The sequence below is a fragment of the Pezoporus occidentalis genome, unplaced genomic scaffold (assembly GCF_034315485.1).
Source record: "Pezoporus occidentalis ecotype Australia unplaced genomic scaffold, CSIRO_AGI_Poc_V1 ctg83, whole genome shotgun sequence".
NCBI classification, from domain to species: Eukaryota; Metazoa; Chordata; class Aves; order Psittaciformes; family Psittacidae; genus Pezoporus; species Pezoporus occidentalis.
This window is the reverse complement of record NW_026916192.1, coordinates 438,551-455,000: the sequence shown is the minus strand read 5'-3', so window position 1 is coordinate 455,000 and position 16,450 is coordinate 438,551. Positions and strand designations below refer to the sequence as shown.

Below are 16,450 nucleotides of genomic sequence, written 5' to 3'. Positions count from 1 at the left end.
TGTCTAAATCTGGGGCAGTGAGAAATCAAAACATCCACAGCTATACAGAGACGGAATCAATTGTTAGGAAGATTTGGCTGGAGAAAAACCCTGCAATTTATGGACAGTGAGAGGGCAGGTAAATGAGACTTCTTTAACCTCAATGCAGATGAACGAGTAACCAATACGTTCTGTGCCCATCTGCATCCCCATCACTTGCTTTTTTCTGTTACACCCTTTTCTTTCCCCACTCCTCATCTGTCCTTGTCTTCGCCATTCAGCGAGCGGGTGCTGTGCCTCTTGTGTCTGGAACACGCTGCTGGGTGGGGTCTGATGCAGCAGGACTGGGAAAGGGCAGCTGAATCCTGTGTCCTCCTGAAGGGAGAGGGGGGCTGCTCCCAGCAGGAGCCTTCTGCCCTTGGGCCAGTCCCTGCTCCAGCCCTGGCCATGATCAGGGTGACAGAGAATGTTAAGAGGGTGAGACCCAGCAGCGTTTCCTGTGGTGCTCTCGTGATGCTTTCTCCAGCTATGGATGGCTCCTGGTGGACTATCTGGTTTGTGAACATAGACTAAACCTGGTTTGGGTTGGAAGGGACCTTAAAGCTCATCCAGTTCCAACCCCTGCCATGGGCAGGGACACCTTCCACTAGAGCAGCTTGCTCCAAGCCCCTGTGTCCAACCTGGCCTTGAACACTGCCAGGGATGGGGCAGCCCCCCTTCTCTGAGGGCCAGCGCCTCAGCACCCTCATGGTATGAAAACATCCCTAAGGGTCTCCTGCTGAGATTCCTGCAGCCTTGCCCTGCACTGGGGGCTTTCTGTACCCACACAGTGTCCTTGGAGGACCCTGAGCAGCGAAACCTCAGCCTGCAGCTGGAGAAAGACTGCTCCGATGTGGGATGAGCAGATCCAACAAAACTTCTCAGGAATCCTCTGTGTAAAGGCAGCTCTAGTGCAGTATTTATAACCTTTAAAATTTTAATTTAAACATTGACAAAACCATGTTACTTTCTAATTAACTCCCATTTTCTCCCAGGGATTTTAATTTCAAAGTAATTTATCAGATTTAAGGATCCTCAAAACATTTTGCATGTTTTTCTTTCTAACCTGCCGTGCCCACTGATTTATTTTCCTTATTCATTAGCAGGAGGATTCATTAGTCATTAAGCGAGTGGGTGGGTTGGGGGGGGGGGGAGAGAAGCAAAATGGTTTAGTGCTTATGAAAACAAAAAATCAGAGCTGTAAGAAGCATATGTTGGGATCGTACCGCTGACACCTCTGTGTCTCAGCAAAGCAGCCAGTAATTGTACTGTAATGAAATGTTCTTGTTTGATAACCAGTTAATTAGAGAAGACAATTATTCCAAACTCTGCTGACGCCCACGAGAGGCTCTGTGTCGTGCAGGCACTGAATGACAGCCAGAGATGTTAGCCGTAAGCTCGGCATCCGGCCTTAGCAGAAACGCTGCTTCCCAAGCCTGGGAATGATGAAACTCTCCCCCAGAAAACCAAGGGGTCCACAGAGCCCAAGTGACAAGGTCTCTCCTGCAATCCCAGATGGAGTTTGGGGCGTTTTGCTTCAAAAAGGAGATAGACCATCAAGAGAGAAGAGATGAAAAGTGCAGTAAAGGTCTCCAGGGGGAGTTGAAGGACTCTGTTTAGATAGGAGAGAAGACCAGGAGGAGCCACAGCCTCCAACCATGATGCAGCAAAGGAGGTACTGAACGATCCTTTACATCTGCCTCAGGTAGGAAAAGAGGCAATGGGCTTAAACTGGAACAAGGGGAATGTTGGCTAAGCAAGAGAGAAGTGTTCCTAACAGTGAGGATAATTAAACACGGGAAGAGATTGCCTGGGGAGATGTGTAATCTCCACCACTGAGAGTTTAAGAACAGATTAGGCACACATCCACCAAGAATGGCTTAAGTAGAGATGATCCTGACTTCAGGCAGCAGTATGGTCTGGTTGACCTCTTAAGTCTCTCAGTGCCCTCCTTTCTATGATTCCATGACTAGTTTTCCCCTTTTCTCCCCCTCCCATGTATAAATTTGGATTTCATTCTGCTTGTAAATCTGGAGGGTTTTTCTTATAACTATGATACACTTTCCTGCAAGACAGCTCTTGGGATCACCTTAACTTAGGGCTTATTCATATGATGACTAAAAGTACTCCCTCCCTGCACAGTGGTGTCTGCCACAGCACCCTTCTCTTTGCAGACAGCCTCCACACAGCCATTGGAAGTGCACATAGCACACACAACCATGTCATCCTTATTCCTTCCCAGCTCTTCCTCACCTCCTTGCACCCTCCTCTGTAACCTTCCTCCTCCCCTCTTGAGAAGGCTTATTCTGTTCCTCCCTGCATTGAAACCAGCGAACCCAAGCTACGTTTAAATCACAGCACATCTCCTTCAGACTAATACCTACAGTCTTGATTGGTAAGTCCTGAGGTCAACAATCTTGGACATGGGAGGTACCTGTCAATGATGCCCGTCATGAGGTGGCTGGTTAAGTGGGGTTCCAATTCTCCCAGGCTCTCCCAGCTATGGCATGGGGGCTGTTGAGCATCTAACATCCCTGAGGACACCTACATAAAAGGCCCTGGCTATGGGAATTATCTGCAGGGTTTCAGGAGAGCTCCTCCCTTACCCTGGTGGAGACACAATGTTGTGAAGCAGTCATTTGGAGAATGAACAGATAAACCCATAATCAAGTAGCATTTGATTGAAGCATCCTGAAAGATTCCTCTGCCTTGACTTCATGGTGACACCTGGGTCTAAGTCATCCATCACTCAAGTGTGTTCCCAGGACAACTCACAGAAGACTCCAAATGAAACATAGGAGGAGGGTGACAAATCCAACCCCTAACCTCCAGTGAAAAGCACACAACCTTCATCTTCCACACTTGTGATCTTGATCTCCAGGAACAGAAGTCACACTCTTGGAGCTGCTTTTAAGAGCAGTTCTGACCCTTCACATCTTCCGTATCATTATCCTGGTCTCCACCAGACCTGTCTTGAAAAGTTGCTTGGGATTGGTGCATCTGCCATGGAGTCATTTAGCATTGCTGAACTGGTCCTGCTGAAGCAGGGCTATCATGAGCAAGGATTCATCTCTGGTACCTTTGTGCTCCCAGTGAGCCCCCAGCCTTGTCAACTCAACTGTAAATCTTGGTTTTGTAGGACTTCTCACTGAGGATGGGAAGCCCTGGCTTAGATCAAGCTTCACTCATCAAGATTGCTCAGGAATTTCTTGATGCTTCTGCTCTGAGTTTCTAGAATCTAGGGAAACACCAACCCATCTATTGCTGGACTTTCCTAATGAAAAGCAGGTTCCAGAGACACCTAAACTGCCAGCTTGTCAGTATTCCCTGTGCTCCATCACCACCAGGCTCCAAGCCAACATCCTCTTCCCCCAAAATACAGTGGACAACAGGAAGGTGCTCAGAGAGGGAAAGACAGAATGTGGCAGAGAAGAGCAAATCCCACTGGTGACTTCTTAATATGCTCCAGAGAGTTTCCAGGCTTCTCTCTCACATGAGATGCCCCTGAGAGAAGACTGGGTGTCCCCTGCTCCTGAGCAGAGATGGCCCTTGGCAGGGCTGGTGACCAGGCTGGGAGCACTATGTCCATGCCAGGTAAGAAGCCTGTCCAGAGAATTAGAATCACCGAAATCACAATCAACCAGGTTGGGAAAGCCCTTTAAGCTCATCCAGTCCAACCATTCCCCAGCACTGCAAGGCCACCACTAACCCATGGCACTGAGACCTCGTCTCCATGGTGTGTGAACACTTGCAGGGACGGTGACTGCAGCCCTGCCCTGGGCAGCCTGTTCCAATGCCTGAGCACCCTTAGGGAAGGAATTGTTCCTCAGCTCCATCTAAACCTGCCCTGGTGCAGCTTGAGGCTGCAATTAGCAGAGTTTGCTCCAATCTAGCGCTCAAATGCTTCTAATTTCTATCAGATCAGGCAGCTCTCACTGGGTAACACTGCAAAGGCTGGGCTGGATCTGCTCATGAGGAAAAATCACACTGAGGATTCTGTGAGCTTGGAGCAGGGACCTGGAGCTGCAGGCAGATCACTACAACAGGTCCCCCATTTGATGATAATGGCTCCATTAGCATCTCACTCTCCACCAAAGCCTAAGTTATCTCTACAGGAACAGCTGCTAAACTGTTTGCAAAGTTCAAAGAGTACATATTCATATTCACCCCCCTACCCCGAGTCACATTCTTCAGCTTCCCATGTAAGCTTCTTAGAAAGGGCCATGCCAGCTGTTGAAGAATGAAGATTACAACGTCCTGCTAATGCAGGGCTGGGGATATAAAGGTATTGTTATTTATTGCTGTTCCGCACGCGCGGCCACACTGGAAGGGGTTAAAATGGGGAAGAAAACGGCTCTTTGCAGAACAGGTGTCCTTGAGCAGTACCCAAGGACACAGAGATTGCTAATCCTGTATTCCACAGCATGATCAAATCACCAGGCAACAGATATAAATAAAAAAAAGGCAGGAAATAAGGAAATTTAGATACAAGTGTGTCAGAGGAAAAATGAAGATTCATTGTGAAGAGGCTAAGAAGAGAAGAAGAAGGAACAAAATGACAAAGGCACAAATGATAAACCAGTAAGAACAAAAGGAATGGGGGGGGGGGAGAGGCCTCTCTGAAATACATGTCTGTGACAGCAGCAGCCAAATCAAAGATGCTCCTCGATTATATGGTTTCTTGCATAATATGCATTCTGGTTCCCGCTCTCTGTTTGTCTTTGCACAGGGAAAAAACCTATCTGAAATGGGACGTGAGCAACCTTTATTTTGCTTGTTTCATCAGGAAGAGAAAGCAAATTTGCTTTGTGGGAGCAGCAGCACCTGCTCAATGGCAAATAAATAGCTACAGCTTTGATATTACAGCACATATAATCATTAGCAGCACAACAGCAGAGGATTAACCCTCCATGTGCTGGCCTGAGCTACCTGGCAAAGAGGTGGCATCTCCTTTCTGCCTGCAGAATGCTCTGTGTAGCATCTATGGGGATGGTGACGTGTGGTGGGGGATCGCAAGTCCACAGTGCCCTGCCTGAGGTTGGGTTTCTTGCTCTGAACCCTCTTCCTGGTTGCTCCCTGCCAAGCTTTTCTCCAAGGCTGGAACCAAAACACACCCAGGGCTGGGGAAACACTGTGCCCTTTGGAAGGTGGAAAATAAAGCTTATAAACCTCATCTGAAGCAGGAACTACAGTGATGTAAATGACTGCTTAGTAACTGCATGATGGGGCTGAGGTCTGCACATCAGCCCTCTGGAGATGTGATGCCCCAGCACTACCCTGAAGATCTTGGGGGTTTGGGGAGATCTAAGTATAGGACCATGGCACAGCCCCAAATCAGATCCTACAGCCTCAAACTCACCCACTTTTCTAATGCCATGTAGAAGGGAAGCTTTCTTTAATAAACTTGGTCAGAATTGATCAAGAACATCCATATTTGGCTCCTGGTTCTCTACTTCGCCATCTCTGTGCTGGGTTTTTCTTGGCTTGCCTTCTGTACTGCTTTCTGCAGTGAGGATGTGAAGATACTCAAAACCACTGTCGTCAATAGAGCCAGGAGCAGCACAGATGGTGAAATACTTCTCTTTTCCACCTTTCCAGCCCTCCCCAGAGCATGATGCTCCTATCCAAGGATGGGCCAAATCACAGCCTGGTGCAGCCATGTGGCAGTCTGGACCCCCAGGTCCCAGCAGGATTTTAGTAGTGATGTGTGTCTGTCCTGCTTGGTCACTGTCCCCTCCCAGGATGCATCATGTCCTGTAGTCCTTGGGAGAAGGGATCTGCAGGACAGCCTAGGCACGAGTTTTCATAGAACCCCAGCCTGGTTTGTGTTGAAGGGACCTTAAAGCTCCTCCAGTTCCAACCCCTGCCACGGGCAGGGACACCTTCCACTAGAGCAGCTTGCTCCAAGCCCCTGTGTCCAACCTGGCCTTGAACACTGCCAGGGATGGGGCAGCCACAGCTTCTCTGGGCACCCTGTGCCAGCGCCTCAGCACCCTCACAGGGAAGAGCTTCTGCCTAAGAGCTCATCTCAGTCTCCCCTCTGGCAGGTTAAAGCCATTCCCCTTGGCCTGTCCCTACAGGCCCTTGTCCAAAGCCCCTCTCCAGGTTTCCTGCAGCCCCTTTAGGCCCTGGAGCTGCTCTAAGGTCTCCCCTTCAGGAGCCTTCTCTTCTCCAGGCTGACCCAGCCCAGCTCTTTCAGCCTGGCTCCAGAGCAGAGCTGCCTTTAAGACATTTTGTTGCTACTTTTTTCTTTTTCCTTTTCCTTTTCTCCTTTCCATTGCACTCCCTTATGGCTCTAAGAAAACCTGACTGGGGATGCTGGCAGAGGAAAGCAAACGAGGACTAAATAAACTCTCTTCCAGCCAAACCCTTCAAGAGTGAACGTGCCACATTGCACAAAACAGCAATAGGGTCCTGAAGCCCAAGATAAATAGCTGCCTGCAGCCGGAGTCCTGGGCAGGGAGGTAGCTGTCGTGGGAGAGAAGTATAGAGCTGGAGACAAAGCCAGGAAGTTAATATTTAAGCATTCAGACAAGGAACAAATGACTTAATTAAATCAATTACAGAGGGAGAAATGGAGCCACTTAGAAAGCGTGTGTAAAGAGGCTGCTGCTGTCTCATAAAGGAGAAGAAAGGAGAGTTAGCAGGGAAGATAAACGGGCTGGTTTAATCCCTGCTGTTAATTAAGAGCATTTGCACTGCGCGGAGTCAGGTCACACCAGCTCTTCTATTATATAAACCACATTTGCAGCCGAGCTCAGTCCCCAGTCTACAGAGGTATTTGTAACCAGATGGAGCAAGGGAGAAGCAGACCGGGATGTTGGGAGGGATGAAAGCCGGAGAAAGAGGTGACGTGGAAGCTTTTGCGTGCTCCTGAACCTCCCACACCTTACACTAATAGCCCAGACCCAGCACCAGCCCTCCAGCTTCCCAAGCAAAGGAAGGGATCCTCCTCCCTTCTTCAGCCTGAGAAATCCCTGCATGACCCCCCAGTGATCCATCCAAAGGGGAGAAAATGGAGGATCAGGGGAGGTTGGAGCTAGATGATCATAAGGTCCTTTCCAACCCTAACCATTCCATGATTCTATGATCATGAAAACATCAAAGTAACACTTTGCACAGTATGGAGAACCCAAATGGCTCAGCAAATGGGCTTCCATCCCAGAAGATGCCTTGCCTTGATTCCTATTATGGGGCTTGGAGCAAGCTGCTCTAGTGGAAGGTGTCCCTGCCCCTGGCAGGGGGGTGGAACTGGATGAGCTTTAAGGTCCTTTCCAACCCAAACCATTCCATGATTCTATTCCATGATTGGTTCAGGGTGGAAATCAAGGCTATTCCCTAGCATGACTTCCATTTAAATGACTTTTCCTCCCTGCTTCTCCCTCTTTAAATGTGACTGCTTCAATCACTGCCCATGGACACCCAAGAGGAGGTGGAGCCAGCACTGGCTGCTAGCACTCACATTTTAAGGGGGAGCATCAGTCTGGGGTCAGACACACCACCTGCAGTGCCAGACCTCTCTCTGCATGATGAAGACATCCTTGCTATGGAAACTGTTCCTGGGGTTTTCTCAACAGGCCACATGCAATTACAGGCTTTTGTAACTCAGCATCAGCAAAACAGTTAAAGCAGGACCTAGAAGCCTCCATGTGAGGCAGATGGAAAGTGGTTGACAGCTTTGGGGCAGGAAGGTTTCCTCCGCAGGGTCACTTCAGGCATCTCCTCCCTAAGTTTTTAAGGCCTTAACGTTAGATTTGAGACCAATGCTGTAGAGAATTAGTTTTTAGCCAGTCTCCTTGTAAAAGAAGTAAATACAAACCCACCTCCTATCTAGAGCTGTAGAAAGCCCATGTCAGGGCAGGGCCACTGAGAGTTTGCGCAGTGCGATCTTCTCAAGAACAATCAGTTGTCATAAAAGCTCTTCTCTGTGTAAGAGCAGAGATTTCTCTCAAAAGGGGCACTCTCCTAACATGCTGGGGAGACTGATGCTCTGCACCAGGGAAAACCACACTGCAACAGTTGAAAGGAAAACAAGATGAACTCACTTGTTTTTGTTCTTCTCCCAAACTGTCCCACATCGACGCAACGATTTTTGATACATCTCCAAAGGTGGCATTGGGGTTTTGCCCTTTGATGGCTGCTTGTGTGTCTCTGAAAAACAGGGCATAGGCTGACACAGGCTTCTGGGGCTCGTTGGGGTCCTTCTTTTTCTTCTTCTTTTGGCTTTTGGGCTTTTTGCCCAGGTCCGTTGATGGTCTTTTCTCCCCAGTAACCTGCAAAACCAAGAGATGAACCTTAGCAGTCAGCTGGGAACAGTCAGGTGTGTGTCCCTGATACAGCTTCTTCGCAAAGGGGACAAGAAAGAGCATGGGCAGAGAAAGGCTCCCAGTGTAGTGAGGAGGGAAGCAGCCCTGGGTGTCTCCTTGGCCCCCCAGAGCCCGTAGGATCATTACACAAACTGCTGCTGGGTCCTTGAGCCTGGCTGGGTGCCTTTCACAGCCCCGTTCACAGCCTGGGCTCACCCCTTCTGCTCCAGTGGTCCTTGCTCCAAAGCTGGGGATTTCCACATTCATCTTCAGTCACCCCCTTCACCCTCCTCCTCCCTGGCAGCACAAGCTCACTCACTCCTTGATCCTCCTCAGGGACCTCTCTAAACACTTCTCTTCCCAGCCAGACCCCTTAAGCAGCCCATGTGTTTTTCCAGAATTGGTTTCTGATTTCCAGCCCAATAATCCCCCTTTGCAAGTTGCTTCTGGCTACCCCCACCTTTGCATGTGCCAGTGCCTCAGCATCCCCTCTCCCTAGGCAGGAGGGTCGTAAGCACCAGCACTACATTAGCCATCACACTGGGGCCATCAGAAATCCGTTTCACCATGCTAACAGGTATGTACCCCTATTTTACTCTTATGTATTAGACACTTTGCATGCACTGCTCACACCTTACAACCAGCCTGGACGCAGGCTTGGTCTGGCTGTATCCATGCTCGGTACCCTGTGGGCGGTTGAACCAACGACAGAAGGACACAGGCAACAGCAGTTGGACTTTGTGGCTGCTCAGCATGAGGCCAAGCTGGGAGGTAGAACAGCAATGCTGGAAACAGGGATGCTTCCAATGAAGGTAGCACTGAAAGCAGATCCTACAGCTGAGCCTCTTCTAGGTTGCCCTGGGCAGTGTGTTGAATGTATGGGACCGCAGATGCCTCTGTGTGATGGTGTGCAAGGGAAAAGACCCCTGGAAAGCACTTGGACATACATCAAAGCTCTCAACACATTGACTGCGGTCAGTGAAAGCTCACACTACAGGGAAGCACCATTATCCTTATTTTATAGCGGAGGAAAAAGTCAATGCACCAGAGGTTAAACATGGCTGAGAATAAAACCATTTTCTCCCAGTTGCTTCTGCCTAGATCTCTGCATCCTCGAGGGCAAACGGGGCTCCAGCACCTCTGCCTGCAGCGCCACCACACTCCAGCATCAAGTGCTCAGCTACCACCCGCAGTGCCTCTCCTACCAGGGGCACAGGCTAATGGTATTACTTAAGAAGTCACCTAGTCTGTCACTTTGAGGTCTAAACCAAATTAAAACAAATCAATTGACACAGATCAAACCACCAAACCAGTGTAAAACCTGGGCCTCCCAGCGAGTGCTGGGAGAAAGAGGCCTTTTCTCCTGATGGGTTTGATTGTGTGCTTGGAAGCACTGGGATTTAAGAGGCTTCCCTTTAGCTGGTACAGGCCAGGCATGGGCAGTAAAGGGCAGCAGTACTCCTGCTCTCCACTCAGCAGCTCTTGACTGGTCATTAAGTTGAGTATCAGCGCCGTGACATTTGTCAAACAGACAGTGACCATTAGTGAATGAGCAGAGAGACACAAAAAATTGCATTTAATTTCAAATTGCCCAATTGGGCTTGAATGGGAGGCTTGGGGTTGAAAGGGCAGCTTATTAGGATCAAAAACCTGCATGACAGGGCTTTTGTCCATTAGCAAGCGAGATGCTATTTTAACTAACTGTAGTGCTTTGATTCACTGAAGAGCCATGGGATGACTTGCTCTCCTCGAGCCATTCACCAAGTGATGGGGTGGAAACAGACACAGTGCAACCACAGCCACAGAGATGTCCTGCTTAGGCAGCAACAAAGAGCAAATGTCTGTATGGAAAACATATGCTGCCTGCAAGGCTGCCTTTAGCTGCCAGCTCCCAAGAGGGAGCAGAGCAAATCAGGGCTTTGCCTGGTTCTCCTGGGGTTTGCTGTGTGATGCAGCACAGGTTGAGACAACCGCTCAGCCCTGACCTGCAGAAGATATTTCAACAACCTCAGCCATGTTCATGGCTAAAGGCAAGACCCAGCAAGCCCTCACCTTGCTGCCCCAAAGCAACTGCATCCCCCAAGGGGTGAGCCATGATCAAAGCAACCGTGAAGGCTCATGCAGTGGGAAAAGGTGTGTGGCCACCAGCCCCTGCATGGATCTGCTCTCAAGAGGCAGCAGAAGGGAAGTGTAACACCAGATGTGGACTGGGGCAGTTCACTGGTGAGAGATGTGATCCCATAAACTGGTAGATGTTGAACATGTGAAGAGCAGGAACCCCATGGATGTTGTGATTTTAGTAATTATGGAGAAACATCAGTACTTCAGCTGGAAGCTGGGCTGTAACTACCTCTCCCTTCTATGCACGTGTACACACTCTGAAGCAATGAAGCAGGTAAATGCATCAGTGTGGCAGTCAGACCTCCTAAAATCACAAGCTTCCTGGTTCAGAGGACCTGCTGAACCTGAACTACCTGCTGGCATCGGACTCATTTCTTCGATGTGTGACCTTCTTGGTCATAAGATTAATTTCTGCTTATTAGATGTTGCTTTGATGACTTGTTGCAGAAAGGCCCTGAACAGCCACATGAGATATGACAATTGGGTGAATACAGCAGCTGTGTTGATAGAGAAAGCAAACAGAAACCTGTAGGCCACAATATGGTTTTGCTTTCTTTGCACTTATGGTCTCCTTCCTTCATCAAATCCATCACTCCTGTTTCACCCTTCTTGCTGGACATAAAAATGAGGGGAGCATGCCTTTAGGATTAGGAAGAATTCTTGTCTCTGCAAGTTGTCATAATTTGGACATCTCCAAATTCTTCCTACCCCCACAGCCACCACTGGCTCAACAGGAACAGAAGATCCAACCCCAAAGCCATGTCCTTCTCCATGACTCCTACATCTCTGGGTGGCCGGGATGAAAGCTGGGTGATGCTGAAGAGGCAGAGGACCTCATGTGTAACCAAGCTGAAACTCATTTGCTGCTGACATGACAGATTCCAGCTCCCAGGTACCTGCTGGAGCTGTGCAATGTGACCCTGGGAGGTGGCAGACCATGGGGTCCAGCAGCACAACTCATTCCGTAGTCTCCCCCAGATGTGGGATCGCAGAGTCTGAGAAACTGCGTCTGGTTTCAATCACCTGTATCCCTTCTTTGTGCACTTTTAGTCCACTGAAGCTGCTTTGCATCCGCGTGTGCACTCTGCTTTGTAATACCCTGATCTGATGTGAAAGCTGCCAACGGATGAAAAGATGCAGGAGTGATGGGAATACATTTGCCTGGATTTCCATTGGAAGGGAAAAGGTTTTGCTCAGTCCTAGTGCTTTTCCAGTTCTCCAGGCTCCTCACTGTTTGCTGCTGGGGTTATACATTCAAATCCTGTCACAACCATCTTTCTCTGCAGGACAAGGTTACAATACCAGTTCTGGTGCTGTCCTTGGATCAGCACCTTCCAGGAGAAGGTTTTCCATGGGACGCTTTAATCAAAGTCCCCCAGGGAGTCCAGCGATTGACCTCAGTAAATAACAGACTCATGGCACACAGCAAGGGCTGTTTGTTTTGCTGGTGCATTTTGAGAAAGATGGGCAACAACCAAGATGTCCCCAAAACCATGGGAAAAACTTGGGCTTCTTGCTGCCATGTTCAGCAGCAGATGTGTTGGCTCTAGAGGCAGACTCTGTGCCACTAAGACATTGCTGACCACCTAAAAGGCAGAAGACTCTTCCTCTTTTAACTTCTAGGGGTTTTCCTTAACAAGCCATGTCTGGTGAGCTCAGTTCAACCCACCCTCTGTTATTTTCCATCCCTGTTTAAGCCTCCTCAACCTGCCACCAGCAATCTAATTTTGCAGCCAAGCATTTGCAGAATCTTAGCCCTGAACCTGCTTTGCTCAACAAAACTCTCACTGGAGGAAACTGCAGCTTGATGGACCTGGTAAGCATGGAGAAAAAAGCCCTACTCTCATTGCCAAACTTGCTGCATGCACAAACCAGTCATGTGTTAGATTAGATTCGATATTTGATATTAAATTAGATCTTAGGCAGAAGCTCTTCCCTGTGAGGGTGCTGAGGCGCTGGCACAAGGTGCCCAGAGAAGCTGTGGCTGCCCCATCCCTGGCAGTGCTCAAGGCCAGGTTGGACACAGGGGCTTGGAGCAAGCTGCTCCAGTGGAAGGTGTCCCTGCCTGTGGCGGGTTGGAACTGGATGAGTTTCAACACAACACAAACCCGTCTGTGATTCTACGTGTGCTAGCCTGCCATGCTGTACCTCACCCGAGGTTGGAAATAATCCCCCAATCCTTGTGAAAGTCTCCCACTAGATATATATATTTAAAAAGAAAACACCAAAAGTCTGTGTTCTTATTTAGCTCAATTTATCCCTCACTGAAAAACATCATCTGCTGTTTTCTCACTGTCTGTTAAAACAGGCATGACTGCACGTACCTTATAATGTGACTCTGTCTCCTCTTCCTGAGTAGAACTGGAGGGAGATGGTGTAGCAGACTTACTTCCCGGGGGTGATGGGGACCCGTGGGTTACCCCGCTCCGTATCCCCATCTGAGAAATGAGCTGGGACTGGCTGAGAGCGCTCATGGGGCCAGCCAACATCCCAGGCCGATTGATCAGGGGCACTTGACGGTTGGACTCATAGGATGTGGCGTCTGAGTGGACCATCTCCTGGATCTGAGTTAGGAGAATATCACTTTGTCATTGAAAAATGTATTTATTTGTTTATTATACTGACAAATCACTTTAAGACAAACTCTCATTGACTGATTAAAAATCATTCCGCACAGCTGGTAAAATCTTCCTTGTGCCTCCTTCCAAATAAGCCAAGAGCAAGCACTGAGTACCGTGTGCCCAGGGCTCTGCTCCTGTCATCACCCTGCCCACAAGGACTACAAGAGAGGTGATCAATTGTCTTTGTACACAGGTCTGGGTATCCAGCCCTGGTACGTCAGCAATGCAGTGTTAGAGGCCATGGAGCCAAACACGCTCTTTCTGAGCAGCACTTTGGTTGACATTTAGTAACTACATAAGTGGAAAAATAGCTGCTTGCCTGAGCTTATGAAGGTATCACAACCTTCCTGCATCCATTGTACGGCTGTCAAGTTGCCAGTGCTGCTGGGGTTACACCCAGGAGCAGGAAGCCCCACAACATGCCCTGAGATGCACTGCAATGCTTGGGGCAAGCCCTGATGGTGGCCACCACCCCATTAAAGTTCCTCCTGGGAAGGGGGCCTATAGGAATGCTGGGGAGGGACTCTTCATTAGGGACTGTAGTGATAAGACAAGGGTAAGGGGTTAAAACTTAAACAGGGGAAGTTTAGATTGGATATAAGGAGGAAATTCTTTCCTGTTAGGGTGGAAAGGCACTGGAATGGGTTGCCCAGGGAGGTTGTGAATGCTCCATCCCTGGCAGTGTTCAAGACCAGGTTGGACAAGGCCTTGGGTGACATGGTTTAGTGGGAGGTGTCCCTGCCCATGGCAGGGGGGTTGGAACTGGATGATGTTAAGGTCCTTTCCAACCCTAACTATTCTATGATTCTATGACTTTTCCAATTTCAAATATTGACATCAGTTCCAACCCCATTTGAAATGAATGGAGCAGAAGTCCAGACAATGGCCCTAAAATTATGTTTGTGTGTGTACACATGTAGGTAAGAGAGATAAAATAGGAGGCCAAGTGATAGAGTTGTCCCCAGAAATGAAGAGTTTCCTAATACATGTTTATTTATCCTCATAATATGAGAGTGAGGGGATGGCTGATGGGACTGAAAGATGACTAATCACACACAGAGCTGCTGGGACCCCTGGGCATGGCACAGGCCACCAACACCCGTGCTGCCTCATGAGGCTGCTGATCCCAACACTCTGGAAAAATAAAAACCAAAATGAAATTTATATATATATGTGGCTAATAAGAAATGTCAAATCATAGAGTCATAGAATGGTTTGGAAGGGACCTTAAAGCTCATCCAGCTCCAACCCCCTGCCACAGACAGGGACACCTTCCGCTAGAGCAGCTTGCTCCAAGGCCCTTCTGATGCATCCCTGCTCAGCCAGGTTTAATGCTAACAGAATTAGTGTTAACATGAGTTTAAAGACCCAGGCTTTCTTTATTAGCAATCTTCATTTCCAATCAGCCCACTGAACTGTGATTTCTCCTTACCAGGGGAGGCTTGCCAACTCCATTAGCAGCATACACAGAAAGAAAGCCAGGGAAGACCTGCAAGGGCTTGGAAGGGTTCAGAAGAAGTAAGTCCAATGCAAAACCAGATTTAGTGCTGCAGGTCAGGAATCAAGAGCTTTACACAACACCCAAAAGCATGTTCTGCTCTCCTTCAGCTTCTCCATCATTGCAGTGTGAGTCAGGGGAACAGATTTTCCTAGATCTGCCTCTTTTCTGTATTAATTATGCACTACAGGAATTTAACTTGCAGGAAGAATCCCAGACTGGTTTATGTTGGAAGGGACCTTAAAGCTCATCCCCACAGGCAGGGACACCTTCCACTAGAGCAGCTTGCTGCAAGCCCCTGTGTCCAACCTGCCCTTGAACACTGCCAGGGATGGGGCAGCCACAGCTTCTCTGGGCAACCCTGTGCCAGCGCCTCAGCACCCTCACAGGGAAGAATTTCTTCCTTATATCTAACCGTACTCTCCCCTGTTCCAGTTCGAACCCATCACCCCTTGTCTTATCACTACAGTCCCTGATGAGGTGTCCCTCTCCAGCATCCTTTTCGGCCCTTTCAGACACTGAAAGCTGCTCTGAGGTCTTGCACTTCAACAGCACACTGAGTCTGACCAAGGCTGACTTGGGGCCACGCTGAATTACTGTCCTTGGCCTTGGTGTTTGCAAGGAAACACCAGCTCACAGAGCCGTCAGGGCTGATTTTGCTCCGTTGTGGCACTGAGGAAACTCGCTGCTGCATGAATTATAACAAGTTTTATGTGCCCTGCTAACCTGCCTTATTGCAGAGGTCTGGCCTCTTCTTGCCACGTGCTGCTGGCTGGGAAACCCTGGCCAAAAAGACCTCGAGGATGTGCGTGCTGCAGCCAAGCAAGATGGGGATGGACAACAGGCTCGGGCAGTACAGGATGCATCAGAGAGGCAATGTTTGCAATAGCAATTGGATTTGCAGATATCATGGGAATGGCTAAGGGTGAGACGGGCAGAGATGGGCACCTGGGTCTGCACCCACCTGCCATGCAAGCACCAAGCTCCTTCCCAAATTCCAGTGAAAAAGGTGATTTTTGTCTTGGATTTTGTCAGTTTAACCCAGACCTTTCACTTTAGAGAAGATCTGGCAGCTGCTAAGGCAAAGAATAATTTATTGCCCTTATTTTAAATGAAGAAAAAGTTTAGAAGAATGGGTATTTTAGAGACAGGGAAGGCTTGAAACGTGCCTTAAAAATTGCAGAATTTAAAGTAGCTCGTTCCCATTTGCAGTCTCTTGGGTAAACACTGGATTAAGAGAATTTTTTGGGGGAAACTTTTATTATGTGGCCAATAGACCGCAACGGCTCCGTTTATCCATTAAATATATAATCATACACCTTTTCCTTTACAGTGCATGTTCTTTATGCATCAGAGCAGCCCAAGTCCAGGAGTGCAATTATGGGTATGGGACACACGCTGCAAATGTTGCTGAATATTCCTGTGTAGGAAAAAACAGAAACCTGAGCTCTGGCTTGGAGAATCCACACAGAAGCCTCCAGCTGATAGCAACCCGAGCACAGCCCTCTCTTGAAAAGCAGAGACCTTTCTCCTGGGACATCTTAGCCCAGAGGCCTCCTCTCAAGCAGCTGCCTATTTCTTGACACCATTAAAACGTGGTGGGTTTACTTACAACCTTTGCTGAGCTTTGCTGGTTCTGACACCCTCTCTCGTTCTTCCACATCTCCACCTCTTCTCCTCATGGGCAGGAGGTTTTGCAGAAGAACAAGCACGATTGTGACTACGCTCCTTGCATCCAACCCTGCTAACCACAGTGTGGGGAGGCAGGACCAGGAGGTGTCCTCAGGATGAAAGAGCAGTGGTGGAAAAGCCATTTGTGTGCTCCACTTGTAAGATGTTTGGGGTGGAAGTGAAGGCAAGGAACTTGTGCACAGCTCCAGTGCTGC

The 16,450-nt window shown here is 48.8% G+C and overlaps 1 protein-coding gene across 3 annotated transcripts in view; it reads right to left on the bottom strand.

Moving 5' to 3' along the window:
- TOX2 (TOX high mobility group box family member 2) overlaps positions 1 to 16,450 on the bottom strand; it is a 137,950-nt gene that overhangs the window by 11,360 nt on the left and 110,140 nt on the right. For 2 of the 3 annotated variants that reach the window (XM_062604053.1, XM_062604054.1), the window contains exons 4-5: positions 12,770 to 13,009; positions 8,064 to 8,291 (exon numbers count right to left, since the gene is read on the bottom strand). In XM_062604053.1, coding sequence (XP_062460037.1) covers positions 8,064 to 8,291; positions 12,770 to 13,009 — 468 coding nt within the window. The remainder of the gene's footprint in view (positions 1 to 8,063; positions 8,292 to 12,769; positions 13,010 to 16,450) is intronic. The other variant, XM_062604055.1, reaches the window with a different exon arrangement.